The sequence below is a fragment of the Gadus morhua genome, chromosome 4 (assembly GCF_902167405.1).
Source record: "Gadus morhua chromosome 4, gadMor3.0, whole genome shotgun sequence".
In the NCBI taxonomy this organism is placed as follows: Eukaryota; Metazoa; Chordata; class Actinopteri; order Gadiformes; family Gadidae; genus Gadus; species Gadus morhua.
This window is the reverse complement of record NC_044051.1, coordinates 19,466,067-19,485,215: the sequence shown is the minus strand read 5'-3', so window position 1 is coordinate 19,485,215 and position 19,149 is coordinate 19,466,067. Positions and strand designations below refer to the sequence as shown.

General features: G+C 43.4%; 1 protein-coding gene across 3 annotated transcripts in view; it reads right to left on the bottom strand.

The window, feature by feature from the left end:
• col5a1 (procollagen, type V, alpha 1) overlaps window positions 1-7,679 on the bottom strand; it is a 73,074-nt gene extending 65,395 nt beyond the window's left edge. For 2 of the 3 annotated variants that reach the window (XM_030353331.1, XM_030353332.1), the window contains exon 1: window positions 7,244-7,679. In XM_030353331.1, the coding sequence (XP_030209191.1) occupies window positions 7,244-7,343 (100 nt within the window). In that variant the 5' untranslated portion in view covers window positions 7,344-7,679. The remainder of the gene's footprint in view (window positions 1-7,243) is intronic. The other variant, XM_030353333.1, reaches the window with a different exon arrangement.
• Window positions 7,680-19,149: the final 11,470 nt, after the last annotated feature.

Genomic DNA, 19,149 nt, shown 5'->3' with positions numbered 1-19,149 from the left:
TGTCTGTTGCATTTCTCTTAGTCCAAACGGAGTGAGATGAAAGCTGAAATGTTTATTCTGGGTTTCCTGTGACTTGGCTCTGGCAGTAATTATGGGTTCTGCTGTAATCACGTTATATGCAATACATGGACATGATATGAGAGGGTGGGGGGGGCGTACAGCTGATGACACACACAAACACACACACCCACACACACAGCTATCCTGCTACACCCAAAATTCAATATAAATACACACGCACAGGCACACACAAACACAAATACACACACACACCACATGCACACAACCAATATATTTTACTGGCAACTCACTGACACCACGCTGCTGCAATTTTCTCTGAAATTAGTCTTGGTTGACTGAATCTTCCACAAGTTTCATTTATCACTTACATTCTCAAACCCGCAGGGGAAAACATGAGAGCACTTTTTAAAGACAAAGCACAAAATAAATCCTGGACACAGACTGTGGCCAAAAACGGCATGTAGTTCAGTAGATATATCTTTGAACTAAGTATTGAAGGGAGCCAGCGCACAATGTATTGTTGGTGCGGAAATGGACCCAGCCGAGAGAGAAAGAGAGAGAGAGAGAGAGAGAGAGAGAGAGAGAGAGAGAGAGAGAGAGAGAGAGAGAGAGAGAGAGAGAGAGAGAGAGAGAGAGAGAGAGAGAGAGAGAGAGAGAGAGAGATAGATAGATAGAGAGAGAGATCTAACTGTTTACATCTCAGATGCTCTCATTTCCCTGTCCCAGCCGGGCCATTTCCGATGCTCATCATAAGTTGTGCGACGGCGAACCAGCGGGCCGGAGATTCCTCAGAGTCCAGCCACTTATCATGAAACCAACAGGAAAAGCCTAAACAAGATGAAACACAGCCAGCCAGTCTGACACACACGCGCAGTCACACACACACACGACACCATCCCACAGACACACAAGCACAGACACACCGCACTACACGATAGTTCCGTAGACAAACACGCACAGACACACGTGCGTGTTACTACATTGGTAAACGGCAGGCAACTCCACCAGCTAATCGGCTGATCGGTAGGCGTCATGCCAAGGCAATTACTTTGGGAAAAGGACTCGATCTGAACTTGTGTTGCTTTAACAAGAAGGAAAGGGGAGGGGAGGGGGGGGGGGGGGGACGTACCAGATGGTTTACTTCACCAGTGGCTGCGGACTGGACCTCAGAGACAGAGAGCACCAGATAAATCAAGCTGTGGTGTTCGAGACTAAGATGGAAAAACTGAGTCTGGGGTCCTCGTCTGTGTCCAGACGCTGCTCTGCTCTCAATGTGTTTGTGGCTCTTTTAAGGAAGGACGACTTAACGTGCGTTTCCCTATCTGTGTATCGTGATGTTTGTTCCATGGTATCTGCATTCAATATTTCATCTGTATTGTTTGCTATCCTTTTTTTATTGTCGTTGATGATATCCATTTGCTCAACTTTCTCTCTCTCTCTCTCTCTCTCTCTCTCTCTCTCTCTCTCTCTCTCTCTCTCTCTCTCTCTCTCTCTCTCTCTCTCTCTCTCTATCTCTCCCTCACACACAAGAGGTAGATTTTGTTCCTCAGCAGATCAGGTTAAAATAGCTTCACACATAATCATCATCATCATCTCGCTTTTACTAGCCAAAAGACCGACAGACGAACCTAGGGTTTCCTATTCTTCATGCCCACCTAAATGAGCCTCTTAAATTTCTCATTAAATGAGAACTGTTCCCAATATAATCCCCAAAGGAGGAGAGAATCTTGAAGGTGACGATGAGAATGTATGCGCTATCAATCACATTCCCTTCATTCAACTTGTTGCCCGAAGCAAAGTAAAAGTTGTTCCTGTGTTACTCATCATATGTCTGTACTAGGGATGTCCGATATTGGCTTTTTTGCCGATATCCGATATGCGATATTGTCCAACTCTAAATTTTCGATTCCGATATCAGCCGATACCGATGTCGATATTTGGGTTATTTATTTTTCCTCAAACCTAATTTAGGTAACATTACATATCTCCTGTTGTGGAATTAACACAACATGCTTAATGTTATTGTGATGCCCCACTGGATGCATTCTTGAATGCAACAAGGCTTTCCAAATGTTAACATTGTCTGTGCAAAATAAGAAAAATACTTCAACTTAATTTAAGGGAAAAGTGCCATGTTTATTTTTATTTTTTTAATGGTCTCAGACAACAGTTTGGATTACACTCTCCCTGAGATAATCTTGACAATGCCCACAACAAATAGGGCAAACTTGACTTCACAAATGATAAAACATTGTACCTGAACAACTATGTGCAACATAGCAGTATGTTTCTTTAACTAAAACTCAAAAACCTTAATTGAATAAATGCACAAATATGAGTCAATTACAATGTGCACTGTACTGCACAATTTTGAAAACATTTATTTGAGCTATAAAAAAAAAAAAAAAAAAAATCGGTTTTAAGGCAAAAAAAATCCGATACCGATATTGACCGATATTACATTTTTATGCTAATATCGGGCCGATAATATCGGTGGGCCGATAATATCGGACATCTCTAGTCTGTACACAATATTTATAAATCGCTCTTGTTTCATTATGATAGCCACATACAGATCAACTCAAACATTTCCCTGGGGCTTGGCCTGACAAGGAAGTCTGTTCTTCAAAAGACAAAGACTAGAACTTGCATTGTTTTTGCTAGATTCCCCGCTCCATTTCATCCAGTTTTCCACTCAGCACATTATTCTTTCGGGGAAAACCTCCACTAATAAAGAGAACGGGCCATTTCCCCCACTCCTGAGGAAACACATGCAATGTCTCGTCATCTCGTATTTTTTATGAGATATTTCCATTCCAATTCTTCCACTATTCGGTTTTTCATCAACCAATAACGTAAAAATAGGACGGTTGGTTCAGAAGCGAGGGTTTTGAGGAGTGACAAGAAGTGAATCATTCTCATTTCCCCCCCAAACTGGCGGAAAATAGTGCTTAGCCTCAGTAATTCTGGAGCCCGGACCACGGCGGCGTTGGAGCTGGGGTAGGGGGGGATTTGGGTTGGAAAGGATGACTCATACACTTCTTTCCATGCTCAATGATTATAATACCCCTTAACAGAGAACAGTACTGTTACAGGGCCAAAACGAATACTCAGTCTCTCGGACTTAACCAGAGCTGCATTCTGAGCGAGCACCGCAGGCTGTGACAAATTAATGGTGAAATTGTTTGCATCATTCGTTCTGCCTGCTGGTGAACAATGGAAAGATGTTCGAATATGTAGAGTATCCCCACAGAAAAAAGGGCTGATGATGATTCTATTACAGTTGTACTTTCACGAGTACAGGACCAGCATGGAATTGAACCCGCCCTTCATTCAGAGCCTGTAAAGTCCACTGTCCACAGTCCGCCTCGACCAATTACTGAGATGGGGATTGTAAGAACATTGCGAATCATTTGGGAGATTTAGATCTGTCCGTGAAATATTAACGTCCAGTTCATAGGTACGTCATAGAGGTCTTTTGTTTGGCAAGGTCAAAGAGCTTCCCTGTTTTTTTTGTATCTTCCATCTTAATATCAGGCATTAACGTTGCCACAATTCCTCCCACAATGGCTGTATTTACAGGCTCATGTGGCATCTACAATGGCAGGGTCACTAGCTTTCTCCACGGTCCAGCTAGATCAAATTCCTGCCCTGGCACCGTGGCGATAGACACACACACACATACACACGTGCACACGCACACACAAACAGCTATGTTTTCACCCCATTTCTCTGATTGAGTCGAACACAACTTAGGAATGTTACTCATTATTTTAAGAGTTATGAAAGCTCTGGCTGCATGCCTGACCCTCTGGAGACGGACGGTAGGATCAGCTCCAGGAATTGTAGTTTTATATTGGTTGGGAATTGTTTTTGCATTCCTCATCCGTCTGAGGTGCACGGTCTGTCATGTCATGAGCGTTCATATGTGCTGTGATAAGACAATTTTGTAGATGGTGATGTATTTTGACGTGTATCCTGAAAGCCTTTTAAACTTTTTCCAACAGAATAGCCATGGGATGCAACGGTGGACAAGGTTTGTTTGACCTTATACTCATCTTTTACCTCAGGTTTAAAGCTGACTCAGAACAACACAAATATTTGTATTGTCCTGGAGTTCAACTTTAAAGTTGACCTCCAGTAGAAAAAGGTAATATCCCCGTGTAAAAGAAGACTCTTCAGCCTTCTTTCCATTGTACTTCTTTTGAATGCTAACATTTTGAACAGTTTCCTGCTCCACCATGGGACTTGAAAAAGGCCATCTGGAACTTCATTCTCCCTGCCTTTTGGAAGGCTTGAACGGCCCTTATGACTTCCAGATGTTAACAGCAACATTTAAACAGCAGCTTTTTTGTTCTCCTGCGATAAAGTGACGTTAAATATATATAGCGTTTCAAAAGATTCTCTACTTTATCTACAGTTCCGATGAAATCTTAAAAGCACTATTTTTGCAATCAATGATTTCGGCTAAAATCCACTAGTGTTTTCATTCCGCTGAAGGTATTCCGAGAATGTTATTTCAATGTCTACAATAAATATAGTGCCTTCACACATTGGGGTCTGAGAGTATGAATGTTTCCTTAAGAGAAAATCTGTTTTCAACTATTGTCTTATGCATTGGGAAAAAAAACACAAAAGGAAAAAAGAAAACTATACGGTGAAGCACTGTGCAAATTGCTCTATTTACCATATCATAAAAATGTTACAATATAAGTTATTTTTAACCTTTATAGTCAAATTAAGAAGATATAATTTGTTTTTAATCTTCATTGTAAAACGCCACCCTTAGGCCTATACTATTTACAAAAGCAAAACCACAAAGCCTTATTTCGTAGTAATGCACTTTAACCAAGTCTTTGATAGAATGATCTTGAAGCCGGATAAACACAATGTACTTGTACAAAATCCATTGAAGAACTTCGGTGAATTTCAAAATTTGTCGAAAAACAGTGCACTTAGTTTGTCCAAAAGAAGTGACGCCTACTCTACTGCAAAAATATCTGTCTTAAGGCGGTGAAACTGTAAACCTGACAGTGATGGCAATCTGGAAGTCATGACCCTCGACCCCTGACCCTCCGCCCCGCCCACCATCCTTGACATTCTTCTTATCTGTGTCTTTCACTTTGTGGGTTTGGAAGCAGGGTTACCATCATTTATGGGAATCAAAGGAAAAGTGGTTGCCTATTCTGTTGTTTAGTACTACATAATTTGTTTCCCACATACAGCTTTGATAAATGCTGCTGTCTATTAGATGTTTCTATTGAATTAGCATTTTGGGACATAGATAGTAAACAACAGGTTTGTCTTTAAGCATTATCGTCAAGAACAAATAACTCTTTTTATCTTTTTAATTTTGCAATGTTAACATTCACTGGATTCCCCCAAAAATTGATGTCTACAAAAAACAATAACATTTTGAACAAATCAAATTGCTTGAAATATTGGCGTCAGCTGCTTCAAGGGCCCCAAAATCAACATATACATGAGTTAAGATGCATATGAGGGCAGGCTCCTGCAAGGCACATACTGAGGGGCCCCGGGGGCGAAGCAGCTCGTCTGGTTCTGGTCACAATGAACCCTTAATGGTAAGTTAAGGCTGCTCTAATGACCCCAAAATCATTAACTATCTCATTCCTATTGGGGCAGGGGCTTTCACAAGCAGTTAACTCCGGGTTATCAATGTTACAGCTAGTGTTATCTCAAAAAATAATTAAATGTTCTTTTATCTTTTCAACATTTGACAATTTTGAATGAAAAGCTAAACAAATGACATGCAAAAGTGCAGTTAGCATGTTGCTACCGCTCAGCTCATCAAGGTTACTCATGTTTGAGGTGTCAAGTGCCGAGGAAGCGACGATCTCGCTGGAGGCACTCCCTATCACACTTTCGCTCCTCTCCATTAGTAAGGAGACATGATGAGAAACCTGGCAGCGGCCCAGATGTAGTTCCCTCCCGATTGGTTCAGCCCAAATGTAGTTTTATAAGTACGGATGTCGCCCTATCACCAATGGCTTCAAGTGGGGATTTTTTGCAAGCGTTGCCTAAATGCCTAATTATAAACATGACCGCAAAACCGTTGAACATCAAATAACTCAATTCACCACACATGTCTAAAGCACATCAAACACCAGATACACATCTGAGTGTTGGTGTTTGTGCGCTTCTCTTCCATTATGGCAGACCCAGCCTACACCCTGTGTGAGGAACCTTCTCGCGGACTGCTGAGGTATGTGGACCAGGGAAGGCCATCTGTTAACCTTGAAGGCCTGTGACAGGGCTTCATGGTAGGCTACACTATGGGAGACCACCTACTCTGCCAGGCAGATGGAAGACTAATAATACACACATAGAGGAGAGTAGACAAAACGGTCACAAACAACGCTCAGTGTCTACCGTGACAACACCCAACTTTGGGTCCTTCAAAAGGCCCATGCATGGAATTTACACTTTAGATCTGTCTGTCGAGACCTATCTATCCATCTATCTATCTATCTATCTAGACAATCAAATTATCTAACAATCCATGTATTTATCTATCTATCTATATACTTATAGATTTGCAATAGCTAAGTATTATATCTATATGGACCCGAACCATCATCGGTCCAGGTAGCGGAATGGGACCACGCCCTCTCGGGATGTGCTTCTAATTGCCATCAAGAGAGAAAATAAACTCAGTGAACTTCGACGGAAAGAGTGGGCGACTTTACCATGAATTGCAGGCGGATTATTCAATGTAGAAGCCAAGACCAGCACTGTCTTTAAAAAGCTAAAGAAAATGGCTTTGGTTTATCATTGGACAGATGTGCTGCAGGAATATGGTCGGGGTGATGTCATGCATTCATTGAAGTGATTTAAGCCATCTAGTCTGGAACTCAATGCACACTCGCAGGGCGCATCCCTTTTCCATTCGAATATATCGAAGATGGGGAGACTTAACCATCACTGGAGATAAAAGTCAAATGGAAAATTATTAAAGATATAATAATTCGTCACTGCAAACGAGTAAGGCTGTTTGGCAATGCTTAACCAATGGGAATTGAGATGCGCTATTTACGAAACCATTCGAGGTATTTGGCAAACTCACTGTGGAGGAGGATGGGCAATCAGCAAAATACAACTTTTCAGTCAGTTTGATAAACTTTCAAAAGTTTACCACATCTCCGCCCGACACGCTCCGGGCTTTGCGTCTAGTCTTGAGGACCGTGCGAGGGCGTCTTACCTGAGCTGGCCGGCGACGTGACGAACAGGAGAATGGCCGCTAGAGTGATCTGAGCGTCCCTTATCCGCCGTTTTACTTTCCATCTTATTCGGGAATCCATGACCGCCAGTGACGTTCACGGCAAGTGGATTCAACTTTTTCGACTGACACACAACTGATACTTTGTTCAGCGCTTACGATCAGGAGAGAACTAGAAGCCAAAAGTCCCAAGAGAAAGAGAGAAGGAGGGGATAATCGTTATTTCTCAAGAAGCCATAAGTTGTTCTGATGCGGGTCCTTCTGGCTGACGGGACCGGTGACCCTCTCTCTGCACTGTTCCCCTCTCTGCCGCTCCTCCGAGCTATCCTGCAATGCAGAGCTCCTGCACACAAGTGTAACTCTTTCAATCGTCAGCCCCCTAGAAGTGGAAAAAAAAGGGATTTCTCTGGCCCTGGCCGCCCCCTCTCTCCTCCGGCTGTCACTCACTCCGCGGACAGGGGGGATGAGCAAATCATAGGGGTGGGTCTAATTGAGCCTGCGCTGTTATTGGCCGTGGGAGGGATGAAGAGTTTGAGAAAAGGTTTGCAGCGCCTGTTAGGAGCGCTGATCCGGTATCCATAGATTTAAACACTCCAGAGCGGGAAAATAAAACGCACAGTGAAGCAAATGAGCAGAATGTACAACAGTTCTAGTCATATGTTGCCTTGAGACTAACACTTAATTTATCAATAATAAAGCATGCTATTAAACATATACAAGATTGAACATATCCTTATAACAGAGCCTTGATGAAAATTGTAAAAAAATAAATAAAAAAAAAAGTACTGAATAATTAATTCATTGATGATGGATTTAGTACCTTCAGGAACTCTTGGTGACTTGGGATGTGTGTGTGTGTGTGTGTGTGTGTGTGTGTGTGTGTGTGTGTGTGTGTGTGTGTGTGTGTGTGTGTGTGTGTGTGTGTGTGTGTGTGCGTGCGTGCGTGCGTGCGTGCGTGCGTGCGTGCGTGCGTGCGTGCATGCGTGCGTGTGTGTGTGCGTGTGTGCGTGTGTGTTTGTGTGTGTTATCTTTGTTCTATAACTTTGGACGTTGGATAACTGGCAGTCCTATCTACAAATACGCTAAAAAAGCGATAGCGGATATTAAAAGATATGGCAACGTAACAATGAAACATTGTTTTTGTTATTAAAACAGGTAAAAGGAACCAACTCTCAGAGGGGGAGGATGAACCTGTTTCCCCCCCCTGGCGTGGCTCGGACACAGGCTGGAGTTTGTTATAATGCCCCCCCCCCCCCCCCCCCCCCCCCCCCCCCCCCCCCTTCTGTGTTTCGCTCATTCGGTTGCCAGAGTTTACCCTGGCAAAAAACAACACCCTTTTCTTGTGGTTCAGGTTGTGAGAAGGGAAGAGTCCAGTGTTATGTCTAGGAGAGGAGAGGAATAATATGGCAAAGGTGAAAAGGATATATGCACGGGGAGGGGTTGACTGGTGTCTGTCATCATCGAAGGAAAAACCGTCATGTTCTAACGCCTTAGAAATGTTTCACCTGTCATGTACCACGCTTCTAGGTCCTAGGTCCTAGCCCTTAACTCCTTGCTCCTAGATCCTAGCGCCTGCATCCTTTCGATGAGTTCATCTGCTATAAAATGACAGATAGAACTGGCAAAGCTTATTGTTTCTCCTGTGCCAAAGTAATTGATGCCAAGCATGAATCCATCAGTGAGCATTACGTGAACGACCGCAGACGTCCCTGCATGTGTAGCCTTGTATATGGACAGCCTATCATGCCGGCTTCCAAAAGCCCAAGGGTTACGCAACAGATTAGCTATCTGCCGTTCACCTTAACTGACCATGTTCAGGATACAGTGGCTTCCTTTATATTGATGCATCGACAGAATTCTCAAACCACCAAATAGCAGCTAGCTTGATGAAGTGTGTATGCCATGTGGCATGTTGTTGTGAGGGATCATGAAGTTTGGGAGTTAACTGACCTTCTCTGGTCGGTGTTAATATCGGCCAGGCCTTGCTTGATCCAGCTTGTGCGATTGAATTCATTTCGAACATCTGCGAACGCATCTTCAAATTATTAGCAACAGCGAAATAATCTACGATTTTAGTACTCCATGTCATATGGTGAGGCTTACTCAGCATTTGTGTGCAAATTTGTTCGTGTTTAAAGAGATTAAATATCTATCAATTATATAATGTGCCAGGCACACTGCCTGCAGCTACTACATGCATTGGGAAGAATCTGAAAATGACACATCTGAACATTTGAATTATTTCCTCTGAGCTTTGGTGCATAGTTTAGTCCAATTACAGTTTTATAAGATATGTATGATTGTAAAGATATCTTTGCTCCTCATTTGGAATCAAAAACCGGCAATCTAATTAAAAAACTACTTCTGTAAATTAATTTTTATTTCCTAAATTTGAATCATGGAAAGAGATGTAGATAGTTGAACGAGTGAAAAACATCATCAAATATTTTGAAATGAGGGTTGAATGAGGGTGAACATATATTTTTGTAGATGAGGATTGTTGTTCTCCAAAAATGTGAAGAGGAAAGTAGAAAAGACCAAAACATGTCACCACTAGCATCAATCTGCAGGGCACACAAAAGTTGCAGATGATTATTGATTTACAGTTATCCTCCCTTCGTCTAGTCAGTTCCAAAAAACAGTTCTCCAGTGTCGTCCTTAGGGCCATCTGCAGGGTCTACTGCTAGGCGCCAAGCCAGGCTGACTGCGCTGTATCTATGGGACCTCTGACAGGGGGTTATCTGTTATCAGCATTAATGACCCGGGCCACTCCAGGGCCTCTCAAGACCCGGGGAACTGCTGAAAAGTTCATGGCCAACGTCCCCCCCTCCCCCCCCCGGTCATCATGTCTCTGAAGGACTTCTTCTCTGGAGGAGAGAGACTGAAGCCTGTGGTCCATCAAGAACGTCCCACTGTGTGGGATAAACGACCTCTTGGGTCTCCCAAGGATATGTTTAGAAAACGCGACAATCTATTTTTGTAATTTATTGTATTTATTTTTGTAATTTACTGTCCAATAGCAATATGCTAGCTGACTTTTGTCAAAATGTCTACTTTAAACTTGTTTTGCCCAATATTGACCTAAATTAAGAATGAAAAAAAAAAATGGTGTCATTAAAGATCAGGTAGGGTTTAGGATACTGCCGACATTGGTGTGTGAACCCAGAATCTTTCGACTTGGACTGAAATACATCAAACAATGGCCATTTTGTTTGATTTCATGGATTTCCTCCAAAGCCTTTATGAACTATGCTTCCTCCTCAGGCCTTTGAGTCCTGCCCCGCCCCAGAGTCTCTGCCGTGATTGGCTGTAATCACATATGATTGGTACATAACCAGGTAGTCTTTACAGGTCTGTAACCTGGTGCTTACCAACCACAGTTAAGAGTTACTCTTCTTGTCAATTCTGAGCCTTGGTGTAATGATGTAGGTGGCTATACTTGTACATCAGAGGTCCCCGTTTCTAAGTTCCATTTAGTCTCTCACATTATACTGCATCAAAAGATCTTGCCGATTTTAGGCCTCGAGCAACACTATAACATGGCATTTACTTCACAGCTGAATTCAGAATGATCACAGACATGAAATATCTAAGAGAGTGCTTTAATAAGCCTGTAAAATGATTTAATATTGACCATATGAACTGATTGGATGACCCACCTGCCTGTCCACTCATTGCTCATGACCAGGGTCTTCCACAAAGGCAGACCTAATGCTAAAGCTGGCGAGCTAGTCATGTGTTTTGGGGGAGTGGCTTCGGGGGGAGGAATGGGAGGGGTTGTATTTTGTTTGTTGGATACTGACTGGTTTCTCCAAATAGCCTACCCTAGCCTTAAGCAGAAAGTGTATAAAAAAAACTGTGATTGATTAAGTTTTGACCTGAGTTCTGAGATGTTCAGTTCAGAGATTATCATAGAAGAAATATAGACTCTGAAGTATGATACTATATTTTCGATTTTGATATGTCTCTAAGATTTATTTTTACCCTTTTTATGCTGAACTGTATACAGCTTCTAAAGCACACTCGTTGTGGCTTTTAATATGTTGTTAACTTTTGTTGGGTACTGTCTCTCCTGCTATGGGTGGTCTATGCGTTCACCCGAACAAAGTTGATTGTTTCATGAATCCATGCTGGATTAATCTCATAACAATAATAAAACAAAGAAGGCCTGCAACACATGATAATCACTCTGTCTCATCCACGTGATCACTCTCCACGTGGAAAACACCCTTGGCATGTTTAACTGGGCTTGGATCTGTTTTACGAGAACATTTTTGTTTTTGTGTTTGGTTTAACTTTACTGTTCCTTACTTGACCGGGGGCTTAGTGTTAAGGCTGCTGTCAAACTTTACTTTGTGGGCTTGTAAAGCCTTCTGGAACTGTGGTGAAGGCCTACACCACTACATTTGTCTATGCTTGCCTTTAAGATCCTTTAGTGTCTTTTGATCAACTGAACATAAGCAATCCAGTTGTTCCCCTTTAGTTGCTCAGCAGCACATATAGGAGGGGTTCACATGAAGTTGCATGCATACCAAGCCGCCATCTTGGTGCTTTCTCACCCTAATTAAACACATTTTAGGTCAAGAATTACCAAGATAGTTGGATTGAATTCATTCAATGGAGGTTCAGATAACATGATTGAAACCACTACATTCTTGTATATTGTACACATTAATAAATCAATAATTTTCCTACAGCCTGCACTCTTGGATCACAGTAGAGAATGTATTGGCTGTTTTCAAGCGAACAGTAAATCGCGTCAATAGCTTTCCAATTAAACTGCCACTCCTTACATTACTTTGGATCGAATGCTCCTTGTCACACCACATCAGAATAGTGGGCCGGCTACGGGGTTTGTTCAACTAACAAAACAACAACACAACACGTATTGGGTTCAATTTTCAATGCGCACAGCCAACGTGTAGGCATCCTTGTGCTAAGACAAGCTCTGAACTCTACCTGCTCCTTCAAGGAGAGCTGAAAATGCTCAGCTGTTTTCTAATATAAGATAACTCATATGCGTGTCATGAAAGCAACGTAAACTTCGCTGAAAAACTGCCAAAAGGTTGGAACCATTGACGTCATCGGTTGAGGCTTTGCATGCTCGAAACAGGATCAATGAAATCATGTTGACCTTTCTCGACACGGATCTGATCCCTCTAAGATGCGTTTGATAAATGCAGTACAGCCTTTCAAAATGAGTTAATACAGTATTTCTTCATATTGAACTTAATTCACACTTCTTGTGCCTAACAAAAAGGCAGATATTGGCGTGCTCAGATAATCGGTGAATCAGTTCAGACCTCGTGAGGACGGTGTTTAGAGGGAAAATTAGACATTTATTTGGTATTTACAGAGTGTCCTGGTTTGCGGAAAAGGTTCTGCCAATGGACACCTTTTGACTGACCCCATGGTTAGACTCATAAACTCCACTGGTACCTCCGACCACCTCATTTGCATGTTATTTTTATTGAAAGAGCACGGATACCGTTTGTACTCTACACCATTTTGTTTAAACTCTTCACAAAGGCCCCCTTCTCCTCGACTTATTCAATTCAATTCAATTCAATTTTATTTGTATAGCCCTTAATCACCATTACAGTCTCAAAGGGCTTGTTCACAATACTTAAATTCTTAGGTTGTCAAAATGTATGTCTTCGAAACCCACAGTCCTGTCCGCTCACCTATGAGCACTGCCTAATGTGTTTCCAACAGTTCTACAGCAGTACGCAATGGATCAAGCAAAGCAAGACCATGTTGTGTTTACATGTGTTATCCTAGTAAAGTGGCAAGAGGCAGGTTTGAGACGTCATGTTGGATTCTAAAGGTCATTTGAGGTACCTTTTCCTGTGAGCAGTGTTGACCATGGGACCGACTACTAGGGGGGGAAGTACTGAACAGGCTGGTTTATTCCATGGGTGTACAGAGTGTAATCCCATTGCACTATTAGCGTGTATTTTAATCCATGTGCACATGTCAAAACATTCACAGCAGCTGCTCTTAAGAGACCAATACATCAGTTGAGAGGAATAGCAGATGTGGCAGTGTGTGTGCATGTGTGTGTGTGTGTGTGTGTGTGTGTGTGTGTGTGTGTGTGTGTGTGTGTGTGTGTGTGTGTGTGTGTGTGTGTGTGTGTGTGTGTGTGTGTGTCTGTGTGTGTGTCTGTGTGTTTGCTAGTGTGTGTGTGTGTGTGTGTGTGTGTGTGTGTGTTTGCAAGTGTGTGTGTATGTGTGTGTGTTAGCTAGTGTGTGTGTGTGTGTGTGTGTGTGTGTGTGTGTGTGTGTGTGTGTGTGTGTGTGTGTGTGTGTGTGTGTGTGTGTGTGTGTGTGTGTTTGTGTGTGTGCACACAAACACCTAAGAACTCAACATTTTGCATAGATTTACACCGGTGCACACACACATACACACATACATGCATGTACGCACACATACACACACACATGACACGTTGGCTGCTAGTTATCGATCTAGTACAAATCCCCCATTGGCTGGGGTCCCAGAAACTGCCCCCCGCTAGTGCCTCATCTAACCTCCATTGTTGCGAAAGGTTCAAAGATGTGATCAACCTCCAACTGAGCCTTGAATGTTAGTAGTATTTATATGTCACATAGTTCTTAAAAGTCTGCATCTGTGTGTGCTTATGAATTGGCCCAAATTGACCCACACATGGCATGAGTTACTCAAATGATAGAAAATAAAGAGGCTTTTTGCTTCCCTGTAATTACAACAATAAATGTGTAGAGAACTCAGGACAGCGTCACTAGAATGGATAAGATATGCACTTTTAAACTATAACTCATTATTACTTTTCCCAACAACCGCCTTAATAGTTTCTTTCAGATAAAATAAAAAACAGATAACTACAAGATAATGAAAATACTAGCGGAAATAGCAATTGAAAATAATATGTATATATATATATATATCTATATATTGATTCATAAATACAACATGATATTATCTCCTATGTGGACCCAGGAATTGCTAACTTTGAAGCAATTGTCAATGGAAATACACCTCAACGGTGTATTTTTTTTCCTCGGGTGCAAAGAATCTCTATTGTGCATACGGCAAGCATTGGACGCCGCTATTCAAATGTAATTTATCAGGCAATCACAGATGTCGGAGAAGGCTATTAGATTGGCTTTATTAGAAACACAACACTTAATTTTACGACCGTCTTCATTTTTATTCACCGTTGATTTGACCCAGCTGCATCATATAGACAGCAAGTGATTTAAAGGATGCACATTTTGTGTTTTGACACAATAGATGAAACAGGAAGTGGGAGGTGTTGTTTGTGGGGAGTCCCCCATTTCAATCCCTAAATTATACAGATGATCGCATAGGCTCTCCCAGCCGCGAGAAGGCGCAGGGAGTGCGCAGGCCCCGCCTGAAGTAGCTCTACGTTCTAAACGGTCTGTACCAAATTAGTCCAGCAAGGTAACTGAGTCCCTGAGAGCTCATGTTATTCATCACATGTGCCCTGCAGGCCCAAGGTTTCAGCGGCCCCGCGGTCTCGCTGGTCGCCATGACTCTACCCTTTATTCGGTTTGCCTCAAAAGGGGACTTTAAGTCATAAATGAAAACCTCTTAGGCAGCTCGTTGTAATTAAGAGGTCGACGGATATAATAGTAGTGGAGCAGAGGAGAAGATGGAGGACAAACGCGCAAACAAGCTGGGTGGTGGTGTTTTGTTTGTGCTGGTATTCTCTGTAGTGGTGTACTTATTGGCGTGTCCAAAACTTGATTTTGTTTTTGTCTTACTGACATATGTAACAAAACTGAACTATGCGTAATTTTTTTCATTTGCGTAAGTGACGATGACCTTTGCTGCTTGTTGTGTGATTTGATTGGTTGATTCCTATCATATTGTAGTGTGTGGTAATCTTTGTAGCTCCCGCAATCATAATTCTTTGGCGCCGCTACTGTGAACAATAGCGGTACGAGAATCGCTAAAGTTCATGTCGGTTGACCAGAATGACCTCCGACAGAACCTCGGACACTCTGGGGTGATAGCACAGCAGCTGATCCGCTGAAAACATCAAACGCCCATTCAAAAGGTCTGGAAGATCCAAGGTCACCAAGGATTTCGTTTTGTATCAATTACAGCCATTCAAACATCTGCTCCCCTAAGCTGCGGTTGTCATGATGTATTGAGGCCACTGAGGCACAGTGCAATAACAACATTGACCTGTTCAGAGGAGAGGTCAGCAGAATCTCTGCGACACCCTCCACTTCTCCATGTCCCCCCCCCCCCCCCCTCAAGGCACTGACTAGGTTTCCCAGAGACACCCCCGTAGTAATTAGGTTGCTATTTCCCCGCCACCAGAATTCCTGAAGGGTGTACCTCACACTGTTCGAGCGAGTATCTGTCTTTATAATATTGTGATCCTTCTATCCCCATGAATACTGATCTTGGCCTGGAACCAGGAGTTCTCGGCCAGTTACCGGCTTTGGTCTAATCCCCCTTTTCCTACGGATGGTATTAGATTATATAGCCGCTGCACAGCTTCAGGGATATGTGGCGCACAAACAAACATTAGGAGGAATTCTAGTGAGCTGGCTGTGGCGGTAGACAGGTAAACACACATCTCAGGGTATTGGAACAAACCCTTAGGTGTCAGTGGATGCTGGCTTCCCGTTGACATATCGGTGCTCCTGAGTCTGACCTCGACCTCCTACACTGCGGAGCACAATGTCATCCATGAGGTCAAACAAATCACCGTTGAGCTCTTGAACCGTGATCCAGAATGGTTAAGTCGTATGGCCTCCCCGTGTTACATATGTCCTTGCTATCTGTAATCCTATGAATAAACGTTGCAGAACCCTTCTGCAGCTTTAGCACAGCTTACCTCTTCCCCTAATAAGAGGAGAGCCTTGGAGAAACAGAGGAGAGCCTGATCACTCTAATATTACCTCTTACTGTTCTCACAGTTCAGATGATTCACCCTACTCACCCTTTCTTGTCTGCTTCTTCAGTCTGTCCCCATCACTTAGACTTTATTTTTAAATGCTTGATTAAAACCAAATAATTTTGTTATTCCTAATTAAACTAAGTAAACTCAATAGTTTATAGAAAGTAAATTATTGAACCAAAAATAATAATTTCAGCTTTCAATAAAGGTAAGAAGGTGCTGCTCAACAAAAGGCAAAAAGGAACCAAAGATAGTGGAAAATAATGCTGTTGATGTTTAAGATGCAAGCATGATTAAAGAATGTAAATGAGGTTCACAGACGTTGGAATACTGGCACATTTCGGGATGCCACGATGGATGCGAGAAAGAAGGAAAGAACAGACAGATGTGAACTGAAGTTAAAGACAACGTCTTCTCACCAGCCAGTCTTCATTGTTATTCATTGCTATGACTAGGGGAATCCCTTCCTCAACCTAACCACCTAGCCCTCGGCAACCATCTTTGCTAACATCTTGAGGTTTTTCTAACATCTTGAAAGTGACAGAGGTGTACCCTTGCCAGTCGTTACTCACGCGGCATGATTTAAAACGACCAGCATTGACTTCATGCTTCTCGCTTGTTTCACTGGATTGGAATGCTGTGCAGTTTGAAATATGGACCTGTTGCGCAGTATACGCTACACGTAGCCCTCCATAACGCGGGCCTGCCGCTATGTGCGTAGCGGTGGAGTTGGCGGCGCAACGAGCTGAGCTGAATGGCAAACTGCTGCTGAGTCAGCCAGTCTGTGGTCGTGGTCAACCCTTTTTATTCCCCGAACAGTCCCTGGTGGCACCACTTACCTCGCTGACTAACACAGACTCTTAAATAGTGTCTGAGTCTCTCTCTCTCCTTTTTCCAGCCCTGCAGTCACTTCACAACTATTCACCGCTATGCTCAAAGGTCTTCTTCAGCTGTTTGAAACACCTGCAGCCGTCAGAGGAATTACTGCTGCCGAGAGCTTTTGTATAAACGACAACCATGGGAGTGTTTAGTATTTTGATTCTGGAGGTACTCCAGCACTGGGGAGTTTTCCTCGTGCGGAGCAAACCACTTTGCCGATGGAAGCGAAGGTTCCATGAGATAAACGGGTCACGGAGATCAAGGGCTGGGCGGATCTGTCTCCCCTGACTGCTTATCCCACCACTGGTCTGCCGGACAGATGTTACACCCACGACAAGCACACGAGACACATGGATCAGCATAGGCACACAAACGTGGGCCCACACGTACATCCACACACACACACACACACACACACACACACACACACACACACACACACACACACACACACACACACACACACACACACACACACACACACAAACAGACACACACACACACTCAAGAAATACATGAGACACACATACAGACTCACACACACAACCACACACGAGACATACACACCCCTTCCTAGAAATGTGCACAAACGCACATGCACATTCAAAATGTATGAGTTTCCAATGGATCTCCACACATTTACACACACACACACACACACACACACACACACACACACACACACACACACACACACACACACACACACACACACACACACACACACACACACACACACACACACACACACACACACGCATCCACATACACACACACACACACACACACATTGCAAACTGATGCACAAATCCCTGACTTGGTCAGATTCTTACATCCTGCCAGTTATTGAGGCCTTTCTCTGAATTCCACCAGCAACAGTCTCAGATATTCTAACTATGTCCCTGCAGAGAGAGAGAGAGAGAGAGAGAGAGAGAGAGAGAGAGAGAGAGAGAGAGAGAGAGAGAGAGAGAGAGAGAGAGAGAGGTGCCTGGGGGATGGCTCGATTTCACCTTGGTCTGACTTCCTCCCCCACCAAAGAGAACCCATATGCTCACTACTACTATTGCCGTGGACAATTATCGCCAGCACAAGCGACTCCATTGTGCTCCTGGTAAAGTGGTTTCACGTTAATGTTGACTAAACGCACAATAATTACCCAGAGATGCCTTACAGTATGCGCAGGGCTGTATCCTGCGCAATCAGGATTCCCTTGATTGCGCAGGATACAGCCCCATCTGTGTGTTTTGTGTTTGTGTGTGAGGGAGGTGAGAGAGAGAGAGAGAGAGAGAGAGAGAGAGAGAGAGAGAGAGAGGGAGAGAGAGAGAGAGAGGGTGAGAGATAGAGAGAGAGAGAGAAAGAGGGATAAAGTGACAGGAATGAAAAACAAAAAAGGAGCTGCTGTAACTTGAGAGACTTGCTAAGATGAGGATACAGTTGTAGACTCTGAAAAATCATATGGTATAAAACAGCCTTTGTGTCGCTGTTAAAACAGAGACAACCACCCCCTTAAGAAAGCAGACAAAACAAAGTAGGTGAGTCAGTGGTTGTGGTCCACAGCGGGCCAGTCCTACAGTACTGGTTTTGAATTGCTTTTAAATGAGGCGCGGATGATGTGGAGCGAAGACAATGACTCATATTCTGAAAACACACATTTTCAGACAATAATGTAACAAATAGAAGGATGTTGTTTACAAGGTCCCTGCTGATGGATGCTGATGACCGCTCAGCCACTCAGCTAGAGGGGAGTCGTTATGGAGTGACTTGCTAACAGACGCGTCCATTCTGGTGCGTCCCTCACCCTGGCTGGCCGGAGTCTGGCCGGGACTCAGGCCGGGACTCAGGCCGGGACTCAGGCCGGGACTCAGGCCGGGACTCCTATTCAGGTGGATGGGCCTATAAGTGTGGGTGTAGGGGTGGGCAGGGCTGTGTGAGCAGGTGTCTATTGGGTTAGTGGGGGGGGGGGGGGGGGGGGATATAGCATATACTTATTTCTCCTTGTTTTCTTGAAGTTGTTGTTATTTTGTCTAACTCTTACCACCTCCCCTTATAAGATGTGGCTGTCGTGCTTCGTTTGTTTGGTGTAAATTGACAG